This window comes from Ochotona curzoniae, unplaced genomic scaffold (genome assembly GCF_017591425.1).
Source record: "Ochotona curzoniae isolate NIBS_2020 unplaced genomic scaffold, NIBS_Ocur_1.0 contig_1014, whole genome shotgun sequence".
In the NCBI taxonomy this organism is placed as follows: domain Eukaryota; kingdom Metazoa; phylum Chordata; class Mammalia; order Lagomorpha; family Ochotonidae; genus Ochotona; species Ochotona curzoniae.
The window spans coordinates 19712596-19739889 of record NW_024464920.1 but is presented as its reverse complement, the minus strand read 5'-3'; the positions used below and the strand labels follow the sequence as shown (position 1 = coordinate 19739889).

The window sequence follows — 27294 nt, the reverse complement described above, 5'->3', positions numbered from 1 at the left end:
GTTACCACCTAACGCATACAATACGCTACCCTATTCATCTGATGTGTTCTCATCTGACTAGAACATAAGCTTGTTATACAAACTTACTGAAATGTAGTCAACAACTACTTTATATGACTTAGTGAAATAAACAAATGAAATCCTCCCCATAACCTTTCTTCTGATTAGATCCATCTTCCATATTCTTTTTCTAGGCTCGCTAGCAATCACAATTTTCATAATCCTTTCTTAAGCTCTATTTTAATTAAATGAATTAGATTGGCAAGATTCCGTATTAAATGTTTCTCTGTAGTTTTAGAAAATGTGTTACATAGACTCTAAATTAAACCAAATTATTGCAAAGTGAAAAACAAGGGTTATTTTACAGATCTGACATTATATTTAATTACAAATGTATCAGTGATCCAGGCTTTTCTTTAGTTCATAGTAAACTATGACCGGCTCCTTCAGCTTTGCCTACAATGTATAAATCTATCACACTTTCCTACATACATACCTTAAACAGCCATTTAGTCTTAGTTGCTAGAATAAGCAAAAAATTACATCTTTCAATTACCTAGCCAAATGAAATATATTAATTTTATTTTAGTTATAATATTTTATAATATAAAAAGATCTTAAAATATGCCTTTAAAGAATAGGTATGTATATTCATCCTACATTTATTTTAGTGGGATTTTCATGTGCCAAGCATGATGAAATGTCTGAAAAATAATTGAATAAAATATAATTTTGATTAAGTTATATTTGCAACATGGAATTACTACAGCATTAAAAAAATCATAATTTCAAATTATTTTCTGATTTTTCCTTTTTGAAAAAAGCATAGTGAGAGTAAGAAACAGTTTCCATTGTTTATACTTAAAGGCTTACAAACATTCAGCTAACATTAATTTCATTAGCACCTGGAATGTCTTGTCTCCTTGATACTTCGTGGCATTTGCCAATACTTATTTCCATTCCAATTTTTGTCTAGGAAGACAATCGCCAAAGCCTATTTATTAAGACTTATACAATCTGATCTTCCAACCCTAGCTTAATGCTCACTGCTGCATGACATAAGTAATGTCAATCACAGACAATACTCCAAGCATTCCCATTCTGAAACACGTACTCACATACTGATTCCATCCGTGTTGGTCAAGTGACTAGGATGGGCCCATTTGATGTAAACCACTCACTCTGCTTCCTTTCTCTAACTTTGTTTTTATCTCTCTATCCATCTGTTTTTTTTAACCCTATTTACCTAAGCGTAAGAAGCACTTCCAAGAGTAGTATTTCATGACTTCTTTTAAGCATACACTTCTTGCTTTCTCCATTTTTTTCTGCTGTCAATGAGACCTGCTTAAGATAAAGCTTTTTGTTGTTGTTGTTGTTAGACAAGTAAGCTGGCAGTCTCTTTTAAAGGTAAATAATGTTTAACTTATTAAAACAGTAACAATATTGATATAGTTTCAAAATTTCCACTTAGCCCAGAAAGCAGATTGTTTAGGAGACTTCCAGCAGAAGTGTTTCTAGCACATGAGAAGCATTACTCAAAGATTGTACTGCCAGAGTAAGCATGTCCACGTGCACATGAGCCAGCATGTGCAGGAAACAGCAGAACGAAGGAGCTGGAGTCAAGCCCTTGGGCCCACAGCATGCCTTGCAAAGAACAACTGAAATGCTGGGAAATGACTGCTACAGCGAAGTGAAGTGTGCCTAGAGCGATCTCAGATCATGACAGCTTGGCCATTCGTGAAGCAGAGCTGCTGCGCACCATGTATGTGCTGAAAAAGGTTTCACTATTTCAAAATTTATATTGTATTAGTTATTTTGAAATCTTGTTGTTTTACAACATGTAATATTCTTCCTTTAGGTATTTCTTAATTGACACAACCGGAATTATCTGAAGTAAATTTAAGCTGCATTTTGCCTTATTTTCTATTAAAATATTTCTTTTGTCCTATTAAGAACTACAGCTATTGTTCCCTGAAAAGCAGACCACAGCCAAATGAGTTTTAGTGTGTGTTGAAGAAAAGAAGTTTGTGTGCAAATATCTGAACCACATTTTACTATTTCTAGGAGTTGATTCTTTATGCAACAAATATTTAACATTAAACAAAATGGCATTATAACATCTTGTGTAAAATACAGTATAATTCTTCAGATACAGATCTATTTTCTTACAATCCATAAAGCATTTGTTTTGACATAACAATTCTTAAATTTATGTTTTTTGATTTATATAAAGTGAACAAGTTTCACACATATCCTAATACACTATAATGCATAGGATACTTCTTCCCCCTCCCCCGTCTGCCTGAAAGCCCTCTTTTTCCTTCCTTCTTTCTTCTCTAATTTTTGCAATGACATACTTTCACTTCATTTTGCAAATACAGGCTTATCATGTCTCTGAGTAAAGATCTCAACATGCAAAAATTAGAAAACAACAAGAGAAACACAGCCTACTAGTTTTCTGGAGTATTACACAAAGGCTGCAAACGACAATTAACTCTTGGGATATCAATCTCATTCATACAGAACTTTTGGTTTTGTATTCTGTGTGTTGGTTATCACAGGTCAGGAAAAACATATGGCATTTGTCTTTTGGGGATTCACTTATTTCACTAAGCCTAATATTAGTTTGTAATTGAATCCATTTTGAAGCTATCCTAGGGCTCAAGTCTGAGGTTGCGCCCTGGACCTTGACAGCCCAGTGTGGCCCAGCCCAGTACCATCAACCCAGCTCAGCCCTGCCCACTGCTCAGGGCTTGCAGTGATCACCGACAATGGGCTGAGAGCTTGCACAATTCCAGAAACTGAGATCCAGTGGGCATTTGTGGTTACAGATTACAGAATTGCTACCTATGTGCTACTCCCACCAATAAGGAAAAGCCACAGCAAAATCCTAACCAATCCAAAATCAACTTTCAAAACTGTAATATAATCAAAGCAAAGTCCCACTTAAGCAGTCCCCTGAATTGACAGAAATATCTTAAAAACCCAAGACACCTTCTGATTCCAAGTGTCTCAACCAGGACTCCACCCTGTCCTCTTGGATGGGACACTTCACTTTGTCTTTGCTTTAGTAAAATTCTGACAAACTTGCATTTGTTTCCCAACTTTATTTCCATAAGGAGTTGAGGAAAAGGACCTGAGCAACTTTGCAAGCCACACATTTTGTTGCAAATATTGTCAGTTTCTTTGTAGTATAAATCAAAATACACCTGTGGTGGGGTCCATGTTGTGAACAGCACATTATGATGCCACATGCAATGTCTATAATCACCATCCAAGAGCTGACCAGAGTGTTCATTTGCTTCTAATGCAGCTTCTTAATGCACATCGGCAGGCAATGGAGATGGCTCAAGTCCTGAGATGTTCCATTCTAAAGACAGACAGAGTATCTATGTCTTGGCTTTGGGTGGGCCCAGCCTCTGATACATTTGGGGAATTAAATATTGGATGGAAAATTCTCCACTTCTCTGCTCCTTTCTCTTCCTCCTTTTAGATAAATACACACATAATAAAATAAAGGTGACTTCCCACAAGAAAAGCAGAAGGAAAGGAAGGAGTAAGGAAAAGAGAGGATAGGGTGGGAAGTGTCATTATGCTCTTAAAACTGTACATATGACATACATGAAAATTATTTGCTTCATATAAACTTAAGGAAAAAACTGTACTTTGTAATACTAAATTCTAATTAAATGTGGTTTGTAATGATAACCTCAGTATGCCCATTTTAAGTCAAAGCATTTTTGTCTGTCAGTTCTCCAGAAAAGAGAATAATGTGCTATTTTGGCTTCTGGATAATTTTTCTCAAGTGAAGTGCCAACATTCTTGCACGCAAAGATCAGGTGTTTTGCTCAATGTTGTAAAGTCTGCACTATAGTGTCATACAACAAAGTTAATGATCTAAGGAATTAATGAAGGCTAATTTGGGCAGTCATCAATGCAAATATATATTCATTCAAAAACATACATCCTATATGACAGGATTAAGGTAGATGTCAATAAACAAATGCACTTATAAAATTAAAGGATGCTGTTTGAGAAGAAGGTACAGATGTAGGTGTCCAAAAATGAATTTACAAGAGACACCAAGCACATTTCCAAGACAAGAACATCAGTTAGTTCCTGTTGTGCTATTCACAGGATGAGAAGGAAAATAGTGTGCCATTTGCCTTTGCAAAATCAGGAAACATACACACTCAAAATGCTGACAGTTCTGTGTCCATTTTTATATCCAAAGTCACCTCTTGGGTTGTTTCATCCACTTGCAGAGCCTTCTCCCCATGGGCTGCTGTGTCTCCCAATTTACATCTACCGTTGCGCCTGATCCCTTTCCTGAGAACCAGACCTGTGTTAGTAACTGGTTGGTTTAAATCTGAACTCAATGCACAGGTTCCAAAACCTGCTCCTCTTTCATTTGTCCCTCTCCTTCACGACAAACTTTGGAGATAATCGTTCCTTTTCTTTTGTGTCCCAATCCAACATACTAACAAATAAATAATTTCTTTAGAACACTTTGGTTGGCTCACATTTCTTGTTATCTGCACTTTGGTCTCCAGTCCACACTTCTCACTGAAGCTTGTGCAGTGGCTGCTGCCTATCGGTTCTTCATTTTAATTGTCAGGTGCCTGGAGGGCTTAAGAAATGTCTAAGTGATCACCTACTTTCTCTTCCTTTCAGACAACACCTGAAATACATAGCTAGTTCAACTTTGTATAAATGTAATGTATCTGTAGACAACAGCCTGGACATCTTACAATCATTTACATATTTTTATGGCTGTGTGCTAGGCATTCTGCTTTGATATTACTAAATTAAAAATGAAAAGAATACAGCACCTGCCCTCATGCACCATATATCTTAGAAGAATTCTAGTAAGCAGAAAATGTGCAAACAGAAGGCTTATAGCTTCTCAAATGGAGCTCCAGGGGCTATTCACCCATTTGAATGTCCATCTTCCTAATGAATACATCTTCTTAAATTAACTAAAATGCGTATTTTGGATAGCTTCCCTGTGCTGTTTCCTTTTATGACTTTAAGTGCAATTCTGGAACACAGGTTTACCGGAAAAATGATTATGATTAAAATATATTTCCAACTAGTAGAAAAAAATGTCAAAAAAATGAGAAGGTACAATTAAAATGTTATATTTAAACATTAAGCAAAGTAACAACACCTTTAGGTAGCAGAATACCACGCAGGGAAAAAAGCATGAAATTTGTGTCCTGTAACTCTAGATTCAGATAGAAAATAAAATTACTGGCTTCCTTCATTGTTAGCCATTTAGGATATGTTTTACAAACCTCAGTCTTTTTTCCTTAATCTATAAAATGTGAAAAACTTGACAACTCATCTAGATTTTTATGAAAGCTATTGAATTATTCTCTCTGCTACTTGTTCAATTTCTCACTGTGGCTCCATCCAGGATTTCAATTAATATTAGAGCCAAGGCTACCACTCCCCACTGAGAATCCTAGAATGTCAAATCAAGATCTTTAGGAGACTGCTCTTATCTATGCTTGTGTTTGCAGGGTGTACACATTTCTCTCGGCCACTTCTTTTTTCCAGGTTATACTTCAGTTATACCAAACATTGCTCATGCCTCACATGAGTGAACAGCTTTGAGCTTCCTTCTCTACCAGATTCTAATGTCCTTTGTTAAATTCTGTACCACTCATAACCATGAATAAAACTGGGTGACAGAGAAAATCTTGTGTCTCTGCCTGAACCGCTGTGTAAACCTGGAACCAAGGGATGTGTCTTTTTTACCATCCTTGTAAGGATAGGGCTACTTTATCTTCATTCCTGACAGCTTTAAATGCAAAATAATTACCAAGAATTCTAACAGGTATTTCTAGAAGCATTTAAAACATAAGTTTTAATCTCCGTCAAAAAAAAAAAAAGAAAGAAATACAATGTTGAACATTTTAGTAGCACCAAAATGGCAGACTACAAATAAGTTGGCTCTTTGCTGAAAAGGCAATGTCATCTTAACCCCTTTTGATTATTTTGCTTCACATCAATTACTAGAAAGGCATTTGGTGTGAAAATTCTTCACTCAATTGACAGACCGAGGATATCTATTCAGCTTTGTGTATTTCAAGTGTGAACCACATAAGCCATAATAAACATAGCTATTAATCCGATTTTAAAGGTTTTTTGATAAAATTATAAGAATTCCAGCTTATAAAGAACAACAAAGAGGTCTAAATAAAGAAAAATCTCATAAATGTGTAGGTTCTCATTCATGGAATTATGTTTAAATATTTAAATTTTATTTGATCACTCATGGGCCTATAGTAATGTTTGAAGAATGCAACTTCATATGGTTTGCAAAACCATGGTCTTAACCAAATTTACATTTATACATCTTTAGATATTATTCGTGTTGATACATATACGTGTGCTTCACTAATAGCCTATATAGTTCAAGGAGAAATAATTAGTCATTTGTGTGTTAGTTTTTCATATATTAATAATTTATTAAAATGATTAGGGTATATACACCCTAGTTGGTTAAACAGCGATATTGATAACAGTTTCAAGGGACAAGGAAATGACAAGTTTTGGGATGAGGTAATGACAAGAAACATACGAATGAGGTTCTGAGAAACACAGAGTGTATTGTTGTTCAGATACAGTTTGACAATCACAGGATGAAGATGGGAATATTTAGGAAACAAAAGGAGTTAGGATGGTTACAAACACCCTAGGAGGACCACCCTACTATGTCATAATTAATCAGTTCAGAGCCATATTAGAGTAGATGCATTTAAAAAAACAGTTGTAATGTCTAGGCATTTTCATGGACATAAAATTAAAGAGAACTCATGTAATTTTAATTTGGATGAAATGATATAAGCATAAAAGCATATAAATATGTATAGTTAATTTTGCATACTAGGTTTCCCCTTCAAACTTTTTAGAGTCCAGAGAACTTATACTTTTAATGCATATAACTATAGCAATATTTTAATTCTCTCTATTAGCAGTTGATCAATTTTGGTTGTCCAAAGTCATTTTAGATTCTAGTCAACCATAACTTAAAAGTGCAATTTTGTGATAAGTAATACATTAAGCATAAAATACAATTGAGTGATGCCGTCCTCCTGAGAACAGATACCTCTGGATAATCAAATGTAGACACTATGACAGACACACATTCATAGTGATAAAGATATGAGATCTCACACATAACAACTTAATGCAGTTTATGTGTTAGATATTCTATAAAAAAGTATTTGCATATTATACATATACAGAACATACATATGTGACAAAATTAAGATAAAATCAGATTTCTAAAAACAGAAAATCTGTATTTAGAGGATTTTTTTAGCTCATAATATGTTGTCCCTTCATCTTTGTTTTGCTTAGGTCAAATGTATTCTAAATCTAAGTCATAAAACTTGATAACTCCAGACAAAACTACAGGACAATTTGGATATTTAACACCAAGACAGAACTGAAACTCAGTATTATTCATGCTAAGCTGTTTTAAATATTTTTGCATATATTAAATGCTGTGTTAGAATAATTTTTAGAAACTAAGCATTAAAATCTAAACTCCGCAATGTAGAATCATTATAAAACTACATTCGTGTCATTATACTTTAAGAACCACATTCTCCAAAACTATGAATTTTGACAAATGACCTATTAACTTTTATGGAATCTCATTGTTTTGTTGTTTTCTTGTTTCATTGTTTTGTTTTGTTGTTTTAATAATACTTCAGCCAAAGAAAAGATGACACTATAAAACTGATATGTAAATGCCGGTTGTTTAATTTTTTTTTTCAAAAATAGGCAATGGTTCAACTCTAAAAATCTTATCCTGAATGATTTAAAAAGCCATCTTCTTTTTTCCTTTTTACATTTTCCACAAAAACTAAAAGCAAAAGTTCAAAACAAAAAAAATAACTACACACCAACTTTACATACTATCTTTATCACTAATCACAGGATATATTAATACCACAATATGAGATCAAAAACATAAAAGAATGGAATTAATACTAATGATCACACTATGTTTGAATTCATAGGATTATTACATGAATGTTATTGCACCAAGAAGAAAAGGGAAAGAAATGGTTAATTTTTTCCCACTGTGTTAAAAAAAAAAAAAATCACCTGCCAAGAGAGGTGTCATTTAGATCTTTACTGAAGGAATTGTAAAAAGCCCGTGTCACGACTGAGCATATGGAATTCACTGACCCTTAAACTTTAAGACGCTGAAGTAGAATACCTAATGTCAGAAGCTGCTCCAAAGAGCCAGCTACAGGATATTATAGAGGGTGTTGATATCTCGGTGTGCAGAGAAGCACCGGGTGAAGCAATGACTGTGGAGCAGCCCTAGGGCACTTGCATTTTGAATCACTGCCACGAAAAGCAGATCACCACTGGGAAGAGAATATATTCTGCAACAACATAGACTCGCACTATCTGTAGACATCAGTGTAAAAACAGGATGGGTGACAGCGTTAAAAATAGAAGTAGAGAAAGGGTGGAGAGAGTACTCACACTGACTGCTTATCGTTAGGACGGCAACAACAGACTTTCGTAAATCAGATGTGTGTTTGTGTTGAAGCCCTTTAGAATTGCGTGTGTCTTTGCTGTGTTAATTCTCCAAGTCTCTAGGTGTATTTTTTTTAGCCAGACACTACAACTCTACAGACAAAATGATAAAACCAGATGCTGTTTATATTTCCTTAATATAAAACACACAGAGGGCAGTTCATTTTCCCTCTTCATGTAATCATACGAATGAATTGCAAACCTTAGAACTGAAGGGTGCCTTTTGAGAATAAAAATGAGGCAGAACTGATTTATTTTAGACTTAATCATTTTCTAAACTGATGGCTGATTTCTTCACAGGCAATGGCAATACATTTAGTGGATAACAGCTTTGTAACTAACATTTATATCTATATTATAAATCATTTTGACTCTGATAACACAGAAACCTTACATCTTAATGAATTTCTACTTTACCTCAAAGGGAAAAGCATCCTAACCAGAGCAGTTAAGCCTCCTGTATTCTTGGTGGTTTATATACTGCGCACAAAACAAAATTAAATGAGAGGATCCGTGTTAAGCCAGAGACATGAAATACAGAACGTTTTTCTAAGCCCAGAGGGCAATGTTTACAAAGTTCTATAACATTTCTTTTAATTCTCCTCTTTCTGGAACGTATGAGGCAAGTTAATTCTGCAATGTTCATCACATTAGAGCCATGAAAAAAATGAGCAGGAGAGACGTACATTTCATAAACTCTCAGGGATGTTACTGTAGCAGATTTACAGATCCCTGTGAAAACGAAGTCCTTACCACGATTTCAAACTCAGAGATTTCTACTGCCATGCCATTTCCATATCTCAAAAAAAGAATACACTCCACACACGATCTATTGCACAAACCCTCCTCGGTAGTTTACACTTCTCAGGTTACCTTTCTTTCTATTAGCCTGCTTAAAACTTTGACTATATATTAACTTGATAAGTAGTGAAGTCATTTAAAGCACACTTACTTGAAAAGTATAAAACCGGGTCCCATTAGGAGGATGCACTTTAGGGGAGCCAGAAACGGTGCTCATATCCGAGAAAATCATTTCTGATCACAGAGACAATATAATCCACAAAGAGCTAGAGATGCGGAGCAGAGAGCTTAGCGTACAGATAAATCCGTGCGTGCATTGAGGGAGACTGGATGGGAAAATGAAGCATGCCCCGTCCTTCTTAGATACACAGTGATAGCATTTTGAATCTTTCTTCTACATTTGAAATGTAAGCTGAAAGGTCAACAGCCACCGACCTTTTGTGCAGCTAGATTTTTAGAACATTCAATGCTAATTTTTTTTTTTTTTAAACACAGAAGGAGAAAATGCAAGAACCAACGATAATGGAGCCTGTGCAGGAGCTGGCAGTGCTGTGGCCCTGCCCATCTGTTCTCAGTGATAATCACCTCCCTCTTGCACAGTCTAGCAGAGTGATTATGCTAAATATCTTGGTTAACCAATAACATACAGTTTCATTCCAGGGAAGCGTGCACAGTGTAATTCAGAGGACCTCTTCTGACTAACCTGAAGCATGTTTCACAACACTGTTTAAAGCTGTACTTCCTAACAAATTGTGTTATCACGTTTATTTCTGTATGCTTCTAAATCTCCCTTGTCACTCTCAGGCTTTTCAATAACACATTCATTTTTAAAAATCCTTTTTCTAAGACTGAAAACATCCTTTATAATTTACAAATCAAAGTACATTCACAGATGGCTAGAACACGCAGGGGCAGAGCACACAATCCTGTAAGAAGAGAATGCCAGGAATCTGAACATGATGCATCAAATATTTTCCACTTTCTTGAATCGATACAGACATTATGAATATGAATGCAATCATGATTCTCTCATTTCATTCATCTTACTTTAAAAATTACTAACTTTTACAATCTATTTAAACAGTATCAGACATTCATTTTAAATAACCATATTTCACATACCTTCTAAGAATGCACAATTATCTTTTATACATATGAAGGTTTTTTGACTCAAGATCCAAAATACTGATGGTAAACGTTCAGACCGAACTGCAAAATATGTTCACTTCTCTAAGTCTTTAACAAATTCTTCAGTCTGTGTAAAAATCATATCCAGATGACTTGACAGTTTTTTGAGGTAAAAATAAATGTTCCATTTACACATGGTTCAAAGGTGGAAACTTCAGAAAGACAGAGAGACTGAGCCAAAAGTGGTACATTTGTAAACATATCTAAAATGGCAATATTCAGCATCAAGAACCAGGTAGCAAATGCTTTGAATCTGAAGGCTGTAACAGGATAGCAATGAACCCCTATAACCTAAAATATTATTTATGCTTATGATTCTTTAATTATACTTTGAATTTGTAATATCAGTTGGGACGGGAGAACATGGTAAATTTTAACTATTTAGACAGATTACCCATATTCTCATATGTGTAAATACTTGTTTAATAGCTAAAAAGATTTTAAAATAATATATTGCCTTGGGAGGTAATTTTATATTTACAGAAAAGTTGCAAAAATGCTAGAAAGTGTTACCATAGACCCTCATTCAAGTTTCCTAATAATAACATGTTATACTAATCCAGTGTATTTCTCAAAACTAAGAAGCCAATCCTGGTACATTGTTAATCTAAAACCTACATTTTCTTGCACGTTACCACCTTATCTGTTAACATCTCCTTTCTGTTACAGTTGCTAATTCCTGGCACCATGTTTCCTTAACTGCTAGAGTATTCAAGTTTCCTCTAATCAGCGCCAGTTTCCCAGATTTTTTTTTTTGTGACCTTGACAGTCTTGATAAATACTGCCAAGCATCTCAGGGAATGCCCTTCAATAGGGTGCTGACATCAGTCCTCACATGTTTGATTTTTTCTTCAAGATGAGATCAGGACTATGAGTTTTGGGGAAGGATACTACATAAGTAACTACCACAATGTGACAGATGACAGACACATAATATCACCAGTGATATTAACTTTTATTATTTGGAAAAGGTAATTCTTGTAAGGAGTTTATCATATGCTATTGGGCTTTTCCTAGCTGTACCATATTTTTCAGAGTAGAGTCACTCAGTCCAGCAAATCCTCAACAATGTGGTAAAGGAGGTGAAATTAAGCTCCACCACCTGGAGAAGAATGAAATCTACATATGTTATGTTAAAATTTTCTGTAAAGACTTCTTCGGTGACACAGTGATTAAAATACTATTTGGGATGTCCACATCCCATATTGCAGTGTTCCTGATTTTTGCTTCCTGATAATGCGCACCCCATATGGTAATAGGCGAAAAGCTCCAGCACTCAGTTCCTGCTATCCATGGGGAGATACAGATTAATTCTGGCTTCAGCTTGGCCAAGCCTTAGGTGCTGCTGGTGACTGGGGGACTGAATCAACAAAAGAAACTTATCTGTCACTTTCTATGTCTTTGCAAAGTAAATATATCTTTTCTGGATCATTTGGTTACTATTCTTTTATGTTTCAAGGTGTAATTCCATGTTAAATAATACAGATTACTGTCCAACCTCTTTCTGATGGAAGTTGTTTCAATTTAGGATTACTATTATATACCTTTGACATGCCCCCATCCATGAGTTATAGGAACATCTAAATAATGGTTTTAAGAAATATTTTCCTCTGGGATCATCACTGGCATATGGATTAAGCCGCATTGCCAGTATCTCATATGACACCAGTTCAGATCACTGCTATTACACTTCCAATCCAACTCCCTGCTAATGCACCTGTGAAAGCAGCAGAAGATGGCCCAAGTACCTGGTGCCCTGCACCTACATTAGAACCCTAGAAGAACTCCTGTCTCCTTCCTTTAACCTGGCCCAGCTCCGGCTGTTGTGGCTATTTGGAGAGTGAATTGTGATGGATGATCTCTTTCTGTCTCTTTCTCTCTCCCATTATAATTCTGACATTCAAATAAATAAATCTTCAAAAATATTCTTTGACTAAGTTACTTGCGGTTTATTCAAACTACTGATCTTAACTATGATTGTCATTACATGTGAACTTGAAAAGTAATGTTCTCATTAATTATTTAAATTCATATTTTCAATTCTTGAAAGTAATGTGCTTCCTTCTGATTTCATAGCAAACAGGGGATGCATTCAAATGATTTTAAAAATTACTCTGGGTTTACTGCCTATGGCTTATATATATGTTTTTGCTGTTCCCATTTTATGATGCATGTTGGATCATACTTGTCTAACAATGTGTGAGGTCGTGACTCAAGATTCCCAAACAAGCTGTGAGTACAAACATGTGTCGAACATAAATAGAAACTCAGACTTAAAGCAAAAATACATTGGTAATGGATCACTGCTGCACAAATTAACTTTTATGCAACTATCTCTACTTCGTACAACAGGATAATACATTTGAAGATTGGGCAAAATGGAGAAAGAAAATGATTTCCTTTAAAAATGTTCATTTTCACATATTCCTAGAATAGTAAACCGTAACTTCAAATAATGATCAAAATTGTATCCCTGTCAAACACATTTCAGGTTACTGTGCTACTGATATAATACAGTTGAAGTAATTGATTTAAACATTATTTCTTATCGTTTGAGCCTTAAATGAGAAAACAGACTGATCACCAATCTCATAAGGAATTCAGAACGTTAACATATGCCCAGCTGTACAGCAGTGAGCCCACTGTTCTTGACTGAGCTGCAGTGCCCTTCTCCATTAAATGGGGATAATAATATTACATCTGGTCTTCTGTAACAACCAATTGCAAAAAAGAAGTTTAAAAAAAATCAGTGCATTAACAAGGTGTAAAAAAAAAAACCCCTCAAATTTATTTCTGTTCTTTTAATTTTCCTTTAAATGAAAATACAAAGAATAAAATCTCAGAGACATTCTTAATGATCCAAACTGTTGATGTTATTTAGTTGGCAGAATAAACTTTAGGAAATTCCAACATTTATAAGAATAAAATTTCAAGCAAATATACCATGTTTAGGCTTTGTTCGTTTAGCTTAAAAAGTAATTCTTTCCCTATAATCTACAATTTACAGAGAAACTAGCATTTGAAGAAAAAAAATCTCAGATAATGGTGATTTTATCAAGCTATATGCTATAACAGTGACATAGGACAAAATAAAACACATTGAAATACATACTTAATATATACAGTGAAGTGCATTCATTCATGAAGAAATATTACTTTTAAAATATTAGAATAATTTATGCCCAACGTGTTTGGTTAAAATTCTAGAAGGGAGGATAGAAATGAATTGAAATAGAGAAGTCCAAGTGAGAATCTCAGCGTGTTTCATCTGGAAGACTGCAAAGAGAAAATGCACAGGAGCCATCAATGGCAGGACGGTGAGGTGTGCTCTGAAATGCCAAAGATTCAAGAGAATCAAGTGGATTGGATGGACTGTATCAGATGCTGCTGCTGTGGAGAGGCCAAGAGACGACGAGGACTCGAAACTGACCATGAAGTTGGCAATGCAGAGGGGAAAGATAGTGAGAAAAACCCAACTAAAGTATGTTTACAAGAAATGGGAGGAGAGAGACAAGAGATAGTGTATGTTTCACCTTTCTGTAGCATATTGTTCCAAGGAAGCACAGATATGGCACAGAGGCTGGCAAAGAAAGGAGAGAGAGAGACTGGAACGTGTTGTGTTGAGGGAAAGAGCATGCTTGATTATGAAACATGGGTGATACATGACAGAAGGGGTCACTTTTCGGAACAACACCTTTGAATAGGTGTGAGGAGTTGATATCTAAACAGCTTGGCTTAGAGAGGAGGAGGGAACCATCCTTGCTGAAAGGTGGCAAATGCATGCGGTTTTACATATTGTTAACAGTGATAATGGGTACAAGTCCTCAGAAACTTAGATATAAACTGATTCAGGTTGGAGGAGACTGATTTGCAATAGAGGAGGACACAGTTCTAATCTTGAAATCTTCCTCTGTGCCATTAATGTGATGCAGACATATCAAAATTTTCTCTTTGTGCCACAACGTAAACAACAGACTGAGAAACCCAGGTCTCTTCTGTTGTTTCACCCAAAAGCAGCTAGCTATTGTATTCTCAATAAGAAGCCCATCTTTGCACCTGTTTTCGCCATAAAATTACATTCAGACTTTGTTTATGCACTGTTCTTGGGTTTGGTCATGTGAACAGATTTGTGTTACTACTGAAGTTTAATGGGTGAATTTTAAAACCTAGTAACTAGGTGAGAATGAAAAGTTTAGCTACTACTTCGAAAGGGAATAATTTTAGTAAAATCTTGTTTTGTTTATATTGACACTGAATTATTAAAAATGTTCCCAGATGTTCTCTGGTTGAGAACATCTCAACCAAAAATGAAGACATCTAAAATGATACAATCCAATCACACTTCTGCATCTTGCTGAATATAGGACCTCACAGATAGAAAATTAAGAGTTTATTATATGGCTAAATTATGGGCAGACATTAATTTCTTCAACTTATGAATTTATGAAGAAATTTCTTCCATTTCTTCAACTGGCATTCTCTTCACATAAAGGAAACATAAATGCTAATGTTTCATAAGAAATGCAGAAATTCATATTGTAAATGTTTTCACAGAGAAAGGAATATAACCAACAACATGATTACAGTGCTTTGGGCAGCACAATGTCAGCTGGCAATGACAGTCACGTAAAAGAATATTAATTTGACTGAACTGATAAGTCCATGAAAAGGGCATTTCTTTGAATTTGTTTATATTAAATCACATCCAGTATAATTAGGTAAAAGCATGGGCTCTAGTGTCAAACCGACTTCAGCTCAAATTCACATTCCTTTATTTTCTAAATGAACAAGGTTTGACTGAAATTTTGAAACCTTGGTTTTCGTCTCTGAAAAGTCAGAACTAAAAGGGGTTTAACCTCAGTAGTGTATTGTGAAAATTACTCAGATAAGGTATAAAAGGAACTCAATATTATCATCACCCCTATTCACACATCATTGAAACCTTTCTAAATCCCCACAACTGAGGGCTGCACTGAACTGACCCACTTCTCAATTGCTTTCTTTTGCCAGGAATTCACTTTTCACTCTGGCTCATTAGCCAGCTTCCTCATCTCCTCTCCATGCTCCAAGTCCCAAGATACAGATTTCTTAAATTCCCCAAACATTTGTTGGCATGTTTCTTGCAGAGGTCTGCCAGAGGCACATTACTAGCCAGCTGTTCTGTCTGCCCCTTCAACTGGGGACTCTGAGACAACTTCGATTATGTCTGTCCTGTTTATGCTTATACATACATTGACCTGTGAGATTAGTAAACAGACAAATAACACCATTCTACCACTTCCAATGGTCTCAAAGTCTCTTCAGAAGCTCTTTCTATGGGCTACAATAGATACATAAAATACTCAACTACGACTCTTGCTTTTGATTTATGTCTGCTAGTCTAGCCATTCCTAGAACATAGTGTCAGTCAATGTAGTGAGGACCCACCGACCAACTAGCTATGAGTCAGGTAATCTTCTGGACATGTAAGCATTCTGCTTTTCATAATCATGGCTCTTCTTAAAGATTTTATCTAAATAACTTAATACATTAGATCCTTAGGTTATGGCAATTGTATAATAATTACTATAACAGTTCTCATATAAACTCCCATGTTAATGTGACATTAACACAAAGAGAAAAAAATCAATGTGATTCATCTTTTAAAAATGGAAATGCAGATCAGACTTATGGAGAGAATGACAGACACAAAGAAAGATCTTTATCTGCTTATTCACTCCCCAAATGGCTGCAACAGCCACAACTGAGCTGACTCAGAGCCAGGAGCCAGGAGCTAGGAGCTTCTTCCAGGTCTCCCATGTGGGTGCAGAGTCCCAAGGCTTTGAGCCATCCTCTACTGATGTCCCAGGCCATAAGCAGGGAGCTGGAAGGGAATTGGAGAAGCTGGGATATGAACCAGTGCCTGTATGGGATCCTGGCACTTGCAAGGTAAGGGTTTATCCATTAAGCCATTATGTCGAGTCCAAATGCAGTTAATTTTTTAAAATATACTTTAATCTTATTTGGAAGGCAGAGAGAGGAAACAGTGCCTAGAGCACCCCACATGGGTTTAGGTCTTGACTTCTCCACTTCCAATTTAAGTTCCTGCTAACACACCTGAAAAAGCAATGGAAGATGATTAAGTGCATTTGCCTCTGTGCCCACATGTGAGACCCAGAAGAAAGCCTTGGGTTGTGGCTTCAGACTGACTCACCTCTGAACTTTACAGCCATTGGGGAATGAACTAGAGGATAGAAGATCTTTCTCTATACTTCCACCTTTCAAATAAACAAATGAATCTTAAAAATAAATAAAACAAAATAAAATAAAAGGCAGACAGAGAGAGAATGAAAAGAGGAGTGAGAATTAGAGAAGACTGTCCATCCACTGCAACGTTCTCTGGAACCATCACCTGCTATCTTTCTTCTTATTGTACAGATGAGCAGGAAACTACAATCAAGAGTACAGCTGGTGCTTATACTCTGGTACTCAATACAGGATGTGGGTACCCAAGTTAGCCAGCCACCCAGCTCAGGGACCTCTCCTATGAATAAATCACCCAAAATGGAACTGTTTCTAAAACGTGATTGTTCATTCATTAATTCAATTAGTAATAGCTGAGCTCCTAGAATATTCTGTTTTAAATAAACTACCATGGGGCCCCGGAGCGGTGGCATAGTGGTTAAGGTCCTTGCCTTGCATGCCCAGGATCCCATGTGGGCGCCGGTTCTAATCCCGGCAGCCCCGCTTCCCATCCAGCTCCCTGCCTGTGGCCTGGGAAAGCAGTCGAGGACGGCCCAAAGCTTTGGGACCCTGCATCCGCGTGGGAGACCCAGAAGAGGCTCCTGGCTTTGGACCGGCATAGCACTGGCCGTTGCGCTCACTTGGGGAGTGAGTCATCAGACGGAAGATCTTCCTCTCTGTCTCTCCACTCTGTATATCCGCCTTTCCAATGAAAATAAAATAAATCTTTAAAAAAAAAATTAACTACCATGGTTACAAAAATCCAAAAGCAAACAAAACTACGTTTTAAAAGACAGTCTAAATTATTAAACAGTCTATATCTGTATTATCATTAAAATTAAATCCAAAGGTGGTTTGATGTTCTAGATTGAATCATTATTCAAAAATTCTCAAACACTTATTTCCTTGTTTGGTCACAAATGCTACTTACTATATTATACTGTATATACACTATTGGAATTCAGAATGAGGCAAAAGTTGCCTGTTGTCATAATAGCCCATGAGCATCTAAAATGGTAAAAGTACCTTCTGTTATTAGTAGCTTAAGTCCTGAGAATAGCTGTGCTTAAGTGGTTTTGAAACGGGTACAGAGCAGGTACGGCCAAGTGCGTGTTAGATACCTAATTTTCTAAACCGGATTGTCATAGGAACCAGCACAAACAGTCCATTTGGAATCCATATATTTGACATGCATCTAGCTTCATATAAAGCATCTGTTCACTGAGAAGAGAAGAGAATTAGTTACTGTTAACTTGACATCAATGTGCTGTAAAAACACTGAAGACATCTATTTCTTCCTACTTGGGAATGTCAAATGCTTTTCTAGAGAACAAAATTTAAATAAGAGCCTCATTATTTTTGTAACTAAAATGCTAAATACATTTTTTTCTGGTAACTCCAGACTTTCTCACAGATATTTAAAACATGAACACACTGGAAAATTCATGTTTTTGTTATCTAGCTGTGAGGGTTTAGTGTTCACAAGAGTATCATATTTCTCATGAAAAAAAATTAACAAACCTAGCCATTTAAAAGTAAAACTTCCTCCAGCTAAGTTGATTCAATAAACAGAAAAAAAAATTCTTTGCTAAAACAGACCTGCATCAAGACAAAGCATCACACCATCTATGATCTACATTTTAAGTTCATTCATGAGCGTGCCAAACAAAGATTCATGTGGTTCAAAGGGGTCCTATGAATCTGAAAGGGAAATTAAACAGGTTTAAATAATCTGAACAGATTTTGCAATCTAAGTTTTAATATACCAATCTTGGTACTTTGGTAATCTGAGTATAACAACTAGAAGCAGAAGTATGCTAACAAATATTCAAAGCTTAAGGTGAATGACAGACAACCAAAAAGTTACATTCTGAGACAGACGATGACTGGTAAACTTCGTGAACTGCAATATCTACTGGCTGGTGATATCACTCTTTAAGTCGTCCCCAAACACTACGAATGCCTTTGGGAAGGGATTCGATGGAGGAAGCATCCACAGGAGCGTTAAAGAAGCTCAGCTCATCAGACTAGAGCCAACATAATCAACTGCGAGTGAAAACCCTCACGCCAACAGCAACAGTGAAATGGAAAAATCCGCTCAACATCTTCTGAAATATTAAGCACTTTGAGCTACTCAGAGTAAAGTGAATACACTAACATTAAAAAAAAGTAAAGAAACAATGCTCAGGATGTTACCTGTTCATCAAACATGTAGGAGAGTTCGTAAAGTTGCCTGAACTGATGAAAATTGAGCTGTGAGCAACACATGAAAAACAAACTGAAGTCTTCAAACTAATTCTCCAGTATAATGTAAAAGCAAGTTATAGTGCGGGTTAGAAAACGGTGGTACAGAGGAGTAGATCAGGGAAAAACAAGGGGAGATGAAAAATTGTTTCAAGGGAGCTGGGAAAATTCTCCTAGAAAAAGTAGAATATGAAGAGAATACAGTGAGGAAGGGAGCCAGGGAGGTCTGAAAAGAAGCGAGCAAGGGGAAGTGAGAAGAAGCAGTGACGCCGAGGGTGACAAGGTGCTCGTTCTCTTGGTGAGGATGAGGATCAGTTTGTGGTTCATATAGTGTGTAGGAAAGCAAGTAGTAGATAAGTAAATTAGCATATTAAATTTGACAGGCAATAAGAAGCCAAATATTCTTGCCTCACATAGGCTATTAAATGGGCATTGGCTTTTGTTCTGAGTATAAGATCGGGGAGCAAAACAGTAAAGACAACTAAAATGCATAGAGCTGATTTAAGAGTAGGTAAAAATACACAGGAGTCATTATAAACTCAAGTTGGAATTAATAAATATTCATTCAAATGATGGGTATCACAGGCAACTTGGTGTCATTAGTTCTCCTATTTAGTACACAGAATTGGGACTTTGAGTTTTCTAATACTTAATGATGTGTCAATTAAGTTACAAACATAAACAGTTAACAGACTCCTGAAAGATGTCACAGATGTCACACTAGCTTACATTTAGGGTGGAGGACACTCACAGCAGCCTGTCATCAGAATGTATCTATAGTTTATCCTCGATCGTGACACATGAGTGTCTGAGGACATTTCCTAAAATCAGATGCTGAAAACATTAGACACATTTCCTGATAATCTAAAAGTCTCACAACCTAGACTTAAAAATGCCACACACACACACACACACACACACACATACACACAGAGACAAACCAGCTCCACCACAGATTGGAGTTAGCTCATTGTTTTTCTCCTACTACAAGTATGGAACCATGGTCTGTGTACGAATTTTATCTTGCATATTGCCTTAACCTTGATTTCTAGAGCAGTGCCGCATACACAGGGGCAACTCGATGAGTATTTGCAGCCGTGACAGGGGAAGAGTTCACACACCCAAGCCACGGCACCGACACTATTCCGAGGGTAGATAGTCAGCGTCCACTGCAAGCAAGCTATTCTGCATTCCTGAATTTTAGCTCTCATACATCGAGAGAACCTAAAACAAGCATTTGCTTTTTAAAGTTAAAAACATCAAGTATTCCCCAATTATACATAACACACTGTGTGGTTTTGGTGAAAATAGAAACGTAACAATATATGTGAGCGAAACAAACTATAGTAGTTAAGAAACTGATTTTGGCAATTCGACCTAGCCAATAACCAGGGTGATTTGGGAAGGAGGAAAATCTAAAAACATGGTGAAACAACACTGAGTTTTTCCATTACAGTTAACAGTAGGTCAAAACAAGTTTCAAGTTTCCAAAACCTACAAGCAAAGAGAACCACAGGGATTTAAAATTCAGCTGTATGTGTCCCAAAAGAAAAATAAACACTCAATTTAAAAATGTTTCCATATCAATTTTGATTTTTAAAAAAGGACTCTCAGTGTGTATGGGTGTGTGTGTTTAAGATGGAAAAGATCCTGATGGTACACTTGTGAAAGCAGCAAAAATTGGCCCACGTGCTTGGGCTCCTGCCACCCATGAGACCGACCTGGATGAAGCTCCCGGTCCCGGGTTCAGGCTTGGCATGGCCTCAGCTCTTGCAACCACTTGGGGAATGGCCCAGGCAGTGTAACATTTCTCCTTTGTCTCATACACATGCCCTCTGTCCTTTCACATAACAAAACCCATTTAAAAATATTTGAAAATGGGAGAGATGATAATTTCATATCCCAAATAATTAAATTTATTAAAATTAGTGATTTAAAAATTTTGTAATTGGCACGCAATATAAAATTATGCATAAAGGAACCATTTATCCTTTTTCATTGAAATATCTTGCCACAGTTGCCTCATAATCCTTATTTATTACTAGAATTTTATAGACAGCTTATGATTGCATTTTGTATATCAGAATTATTTATGTATTTCTTTCAGTGCACTGCCACTTCTAATGAGCATAAATGATGACCTATTAACATTATTATTAAAATATTGACAGTTCAATCCTAAAATGGGACATACAAATACATTTTTGGCTTCCACATTTAGATTGTTAGTCCATGAAAATGAGAATTGTATTTTTTTATCTACATTTTTTTAACTGCAAAGTCCAACATACAGAGAGAAGGACAGAGGAAGATCCTCTGCCCACTGATTCACTCCTCAAGTGACAACAACAACCAGAGCTGTGTGGATCCAAAGCCTGGATTCTCATCCAGGTCTCCTACATGGGTACAGGGTCCCAAAGCCTTGAGCTGTCCTCTACTGCTTTCCCAGGCCACAGGCAGGGAGATGGATGGGAAGCGAGGCTGCCGGGATTAGAACCAGTGCCCATATGGCATCCTGGCACAAGCAAGGTAATGACTTAAGCCACTGAGCCCATAAAGATCACTAGAACACTGTCCAGGATACTGTCAAGAGATTCTGCCAAAACTGTTCCTATTAACTCATTAACTAATAAATCTAAGGAGCACATATCTATCAAGCTTTAAAATGGCATAATAGTGAACATTCAAGCACACAAATGAATACAATGTTCAGGTCTAAATAGAGTTTCTTTTTGTTCTCAAGCTGTTCGAATCACTCTACAATAAATCTGGTAGGATGGGCCAGGCACTGCAAACAATAATGAAATTAATAAAATGAACTGTGTGCTGCACATTTTGTTCTTGGCAGAAATTAAGGTGATGTTATCATAACGGACACCTGCTGCCAGAAATTCAATTAAAGGATTCAACTACATTATTTCCCTGGAAATAAAAACTGAAGTACATTTTAGAGGATGTACCCTAAGCTGGTGATGGAAAGCCGAGGGTTAGAAATTTGAAAACTAAGTATGACAAGTGATTTTCAGTCTTCTAGCCACTTTTTCCATTTTAATGTAATATTTAATCATTTTATGTTATGTTACTCCAAATCATAAGAAAACACACAAACTAACAACCAATGTATGTTTACATGTTACAATTTTTAAAATTTTTATCTATTGGGGATCTTTCTGAATATATTTGAAAAGTAGGTAATAGTATCATGAGATGAGGTTGATCAAGATTCATGGCATTAAAAAAAAAAAAACAGCTATTTTGATCATTGAAAGACTGCTGCTCCTCCAGGGCAGTGAGAATATGCCCATTATAACTTTTTGTAAACTTTATTACTTCTACGATACAATCTAATTCTGGTGTCACACATGGGATGTATTTGTTTCCTAAGTATTTGATACTACCACCTAAAGGAAAATATAGACTTTAATTTGTCTGAGTTGATCTTGCAGTATGATAAAAAAATATTGGTTAGTTGAAACAAATTTTTTTTTTTTTTTTTTTTTTTTATTGGAAAGGCGGATATACAGAGAGGAGAGACAGAGAGGAAGATCTTCCGTCCGATGATTCACTCCCCAAGTGAGCCGCAACGGGCCGATACTATGCCGATCCGAAGCCAGGAGCCTCTTCCAGGTCTCCCACGCGGCTGCAGGGTCCCAAAGCTTTGGGCCGTCCTCGACTGCTTTCCCAGGCCACAGGCAGGGAGCTGGAAGGGAAGCAGGGCTGCCGGGATTAGAACCGGCGCCCATATGGGATCCCAGGCGTGCAAGGCGAGGACTTAACCACTTGCGCCACCGCGCCGGGCCCGAAACAAAAAAATTTTTATATATTTTGAGCATACTGCTACCTTAATGATCAGATATTTACGAACATCCACAAATTAAACGCTGCCATTCCCCTTGGAATTTCAGTTATTTTCAGAGATTGCCCTCTAGTGGCCATTTATGATGCTGTGGATAGCAAAAATAAAAAATGCCTGCAAAGATTTTTTTTTTTGACTATCTAGTAAATGTTTTTGATGATTAGTTTATATATAGCATCTTAAAATCATTGTAGGGCACAACAAAATAAAGTGTCATTAAGATCGTTCAATGTGAACTGCAAGTAAAATCATGACGTATGAAAATTCAGTACTGGATGCAATGACATTCGACAAATTTAGAAACAGGTTCACTATGACATTTTATATATTTTAATTTTTGGACATTCACTAATACATAAATAATATAATGTTTTATCTTCATTAAGTAAAATTCCAATCTTATAAATAACAATTTTCAAGAGAAAATTTATTTCAGCACATAATATCTAAAATTTTCTTGCTTGTTGCTTCACATTTAATAAAATGAGTTCCATCTTTGAAGACAGCTTAAACAATAATTGTGGTAGTGAGCATTTGGTAGTTTTTAGCACACCAGTGAAGATCCCACCATTACATAAGAGTGCTTTAATTATGCGAGTCCTTATTCCATTTTCCATTCCTGATTTTTGCTTAGTGGGTACTTGCAGGCAACAGGCCGATCTAGTTGAGTTCCTAACAGTCCCTAGGGAGATGGACTGGCTCATGTGCTCACGGAATTTTTGGAGCAACTAATGAATAAGAGCTCTTTCTCTGTTTATCTCTTCCTACCTGTCAAATGAATAAAATGAAATTGTATTTTTAAAATGTTTGAAGGATTTTAAGAGTCAGAAGTAACATATAGCAGGGGAAGAGAGAGAGAGAGAGAGAGGAAGGAAGGAAGGGAGAACTCCTAGTCCAATCTGCCAGTTGGCCATAGTGTCAGGGGTGGGCCATACGGAGACCAGGAGCCAGGAGCTTCGTTCAGGTCTCCCACATGGCTGGCAGGAGCTTTTGCACCATTTCCTGCTGTTTTTCACAGCCCTTTAACAGAGAGCTAGATGGGAAAGAACACTCAAAGGGGATGCTAGCTGTGCAGGCAATGGCTTTATCTTTTGCCACAATGACAGCCTTTAGAAATTTTTTTTAAATGAAAAAAGACAACTAAAAATTTATGAACCTTAGGAACCAAAATTAATTAATCCTGAGATATCTCTTTTAAACGTTCTAGATCTCAACTTTCGCATTTGAAAATGTGAACTTCAAACCATGAAATCCTGATTCTCTTTTATGTTGTACATTCCCATCTTCAGGAGAAGGAAAAGTTACTAGCAACCAAGAGTTCTTTTTTCTGTAGTTACTTATTTTGCTTTTCCAAAAGCCCAAGGAAGGGAAGAGGTCTGGCAACATTAATTCAGTCTCTCTTGCCTAGCATGAGTGCCATTTTGTATTCTAGCTGCTTCACTTCCAACGTAGCTTTCTGCTTAAAGCCAGAAAAGCAGATGACCCCAGTCCTTTAGACCCTGTACTCACATGTACACTCTGTAAAACCTGTCTTTCAAAAAAAATTCTTTGAAAACGTCATCATCCAGCAATATATGTCAAATTTTAAAATTCGACAGCCATTTCATAGAAAAGTTTATATAAGAATAAATGGGAGGCAAGTGTTTAAGCTGTCCTTTGGGAAACCTTCTCTGGCTGGAATGTCTGTGTTAGAGTCCTGGCTCCTTTGTTCTACCCCAGCTTTCTGCTGACCAGCACCCTGACAGTGAGAGATGACACACAAATAGGTGAAACTTGGGAAAAGGGATAGCACAAACTGTAAACTAAATAATATTGTAAAAATACTACGGAATCATATAGATCTAGTATGTATTTATTGCACGATAGCTCTGACATAGCTATAATTTCAATAGTCTTTAGAATTTACTTTTATCTTTAATAATTATATTCAAATTCTTAACTTTTAAAGTTGTATGATTTTGTATTGAGTTTCTGAAAGTAAAGATTACTTTACCAATTATGAAAACAGATCAAAAGCCATCAAGCATCCAAAAGTGTTAGATGAGTCTCATAAAGAAGACCTCGATGCAGTTTCTGGCTACTGGATTCAGTGTGGTCCATCCTAGGGCCATTTGGGCAATGAAAAGTCAGTCTCTTTCTCTGTTTCTGTGTGTCCCTCCCTTTCTCCTTCCCTCCCTCCGTTACTCCCTCCCCATCCTTCCTCTTTCCCCATATGATCTCTGCCTTTCAAATAAATACATAAAGCTGCAAAACTAAAAAAGACTTCTGGGAGAATCAAGATGGCAGAATGGGGTAAGGACATGTATAAACAGATGGAGAAATATTAGCCAGTGTGAAGAGAGGGCACATTCCTGGAAATGGAAGAGAACAGAACAATAGCAGAGGGTACCTGGACACTGACAGACAGACACAGGAAAGCAGTGAAAACAATGGTGTGTTGTTACAATGACCACTACCCCAGCGGCATTCAGCTAAAGGCGATCTGAACTCCACTGGCAGCCGGAACTCCACCAGCAACAAGGTGGGAAGGGAAGCTACTTGGGAACTCTGGAGGTGAGCACAAACTGCCCATCCTGCTGTTTTGTTTGATTTCACCAGGAGCAGAGACAGAGCAGCAAGTCTCAGATGGGCAGTGAGGGAAAAGGGTGGATTCCACAGCCCAGTCAACCCTCTAGAGACAAAGATAGACGTACAACAAAACTGTTTACTATATCTTGACAATAGGATGCTGGACTCTTTGCCATTGTCCATGCCCGCAATGATGGACATATGACTGTGTATGAAGGACTATGTTATAGTAGTGATATAGGCGAACTTGGTGAGGGGGAAGCGAATTCAGGAGGGAATAAGGGAAATCCCAGGGGCCTATGGAACTGTATCATAAAATGATAATAAAGAGAAGTAAAAAATGTCAAAAAATGAAAGATTTCTTATAAAACTCAAATTTGGAAAACACTTATAAACAAAAAGTACATAAAAGATAAATTGGTTTAACTTCAACTTTCAGCTAATTTATATACCATGAAATGCTCTCAATATAAATGAAAAACTATCAACTTCACAAATATCCATGCAGATATCTATTTTATAACCATACACATAATTCAAAATCATACTTACAACTATTCTGTAATACCTGTTTTACCAACCTACCAGATGAAACTATTAAAGTTTTCTTAAAGTTCATCCTTACGTCATTTCCAAAATATAAAGAAACCCATTATATATGTATTAAAATATTTTTTAAAGTACAGTGGAATTAAAAATCAAGTTAATTTTGGTTCAAAAAAATTTTTTTAAATCTAGGCATTCTCAAAAAGCTGATGAAAATGTACAGTTTGAAAGAAATACTTGGGGCCCACTGCAGTTGCATTGTGCCTAAAGGCCTTGCCTTGCACGTACCAGGATCCCATAGGGGCACTGGTTCTAATCCCACCAGCCCCACTTCCCATCCAGCTCCCTGCTTGTGGCCTGGGAAAGCAGTCAAGGACGGCCCAAAGCCTTGGGACCCTGTACCCACATGAGAGACCTGGAAGAGGTTCTGGGCTCCTGGCTTCGGAATGGCTCAGCACCAGCCATTGTGGTGGCTTGGGGAGTGAGTCATCAGATGGAAGATCTTCCTCTCTGTCTCTTCTCCTCTCTGTATATCTGACTTTTTAATAAATAAATAAATCTCAAAAAAAAAGGAAAGAACAGAACAGAAAAGCAAGTTAGGACTCAAGTGAGGAGTCCCTTAGTGCAAAGGCCATCTTCTGTATCCAGGATGCTTGCATGGCCATAGGTGCTGTTGAAGTTGAACTTTGCTCCGTCACATGAACCTTAGTAAACTGACCAGTCTCCATTGTTCCTAGTTGTCATTTTCAGTGGCACTGGAGGCTAAGCTGGAATCTCAGCTTAATTTCCACCTCAGCTGGAAGTGGCATGATTACTTATACTCCATGAATCATCTTGTTATATATTTCTTGATTCATCACATTCAATACCCAGTCCCATTCTTTCAAGGTAAATATTGCATTAGGGGGAAAAATTGAGTTTCCCAGAGGTTAAATTATTTGATTAAGATCACATAACTACTAAGTGTTAGGTCCACACAGTTCTGGTCCATGTCTACAAATTGGAACTTTTTGCTATTTTTTACTACCACTTTCCCTCCTCCTTAGTGGAGTTATAAGGAAAAGGAAACAAGTTCCAATCTCTTATACTTAGAGAATATTTGGGCTTTATCTTTTTCATACAAACAATGGATGAAAAATACAGACGATGAAGAAAACTCTGGAATGGCTTATTAATGATTAAATAAAAATATTTTATGTTTTATTGGGAGATTATGAATGAACCAGATACCAGAACAATGTATTCTGTACTAGTTTAGGTACCAGAAATGTAATGGCTAATATCACACTTCTTTCACC

General features: G+C 36.7%; 1 protein-coding gene across 12 annotated transcripts in view; it reads right to left on the bottom strand.

The window, feature by feature from the left end:
* PPFIA2 (PTPRF interacting protein alpha 2) overlaps nt 1-27294 on the bottom strand; it is a 374197-nt gene that overhangs the window by 264003 nt on the left and 82900 nt on the right. For 7 of the 12 annotated variants that reach the window (XM_040989821.1, XM_040989793.1, XM_040989804.1 and 4 more), the window contains exon 1: nt 9524-9604. The exons of the other annotated variants lie outside the window; for them this stretch is intronic. In XM_040989821.1, coding sequence (XP_040845755.1) covers nt 9524-9604 — 81 coding nt within the window. Of the gene's footprint in view, nt 1-9523; nt 9605-27294 lie in introns of those variants that run through there. 12 annotated transcript variants of the gene reach the window in all.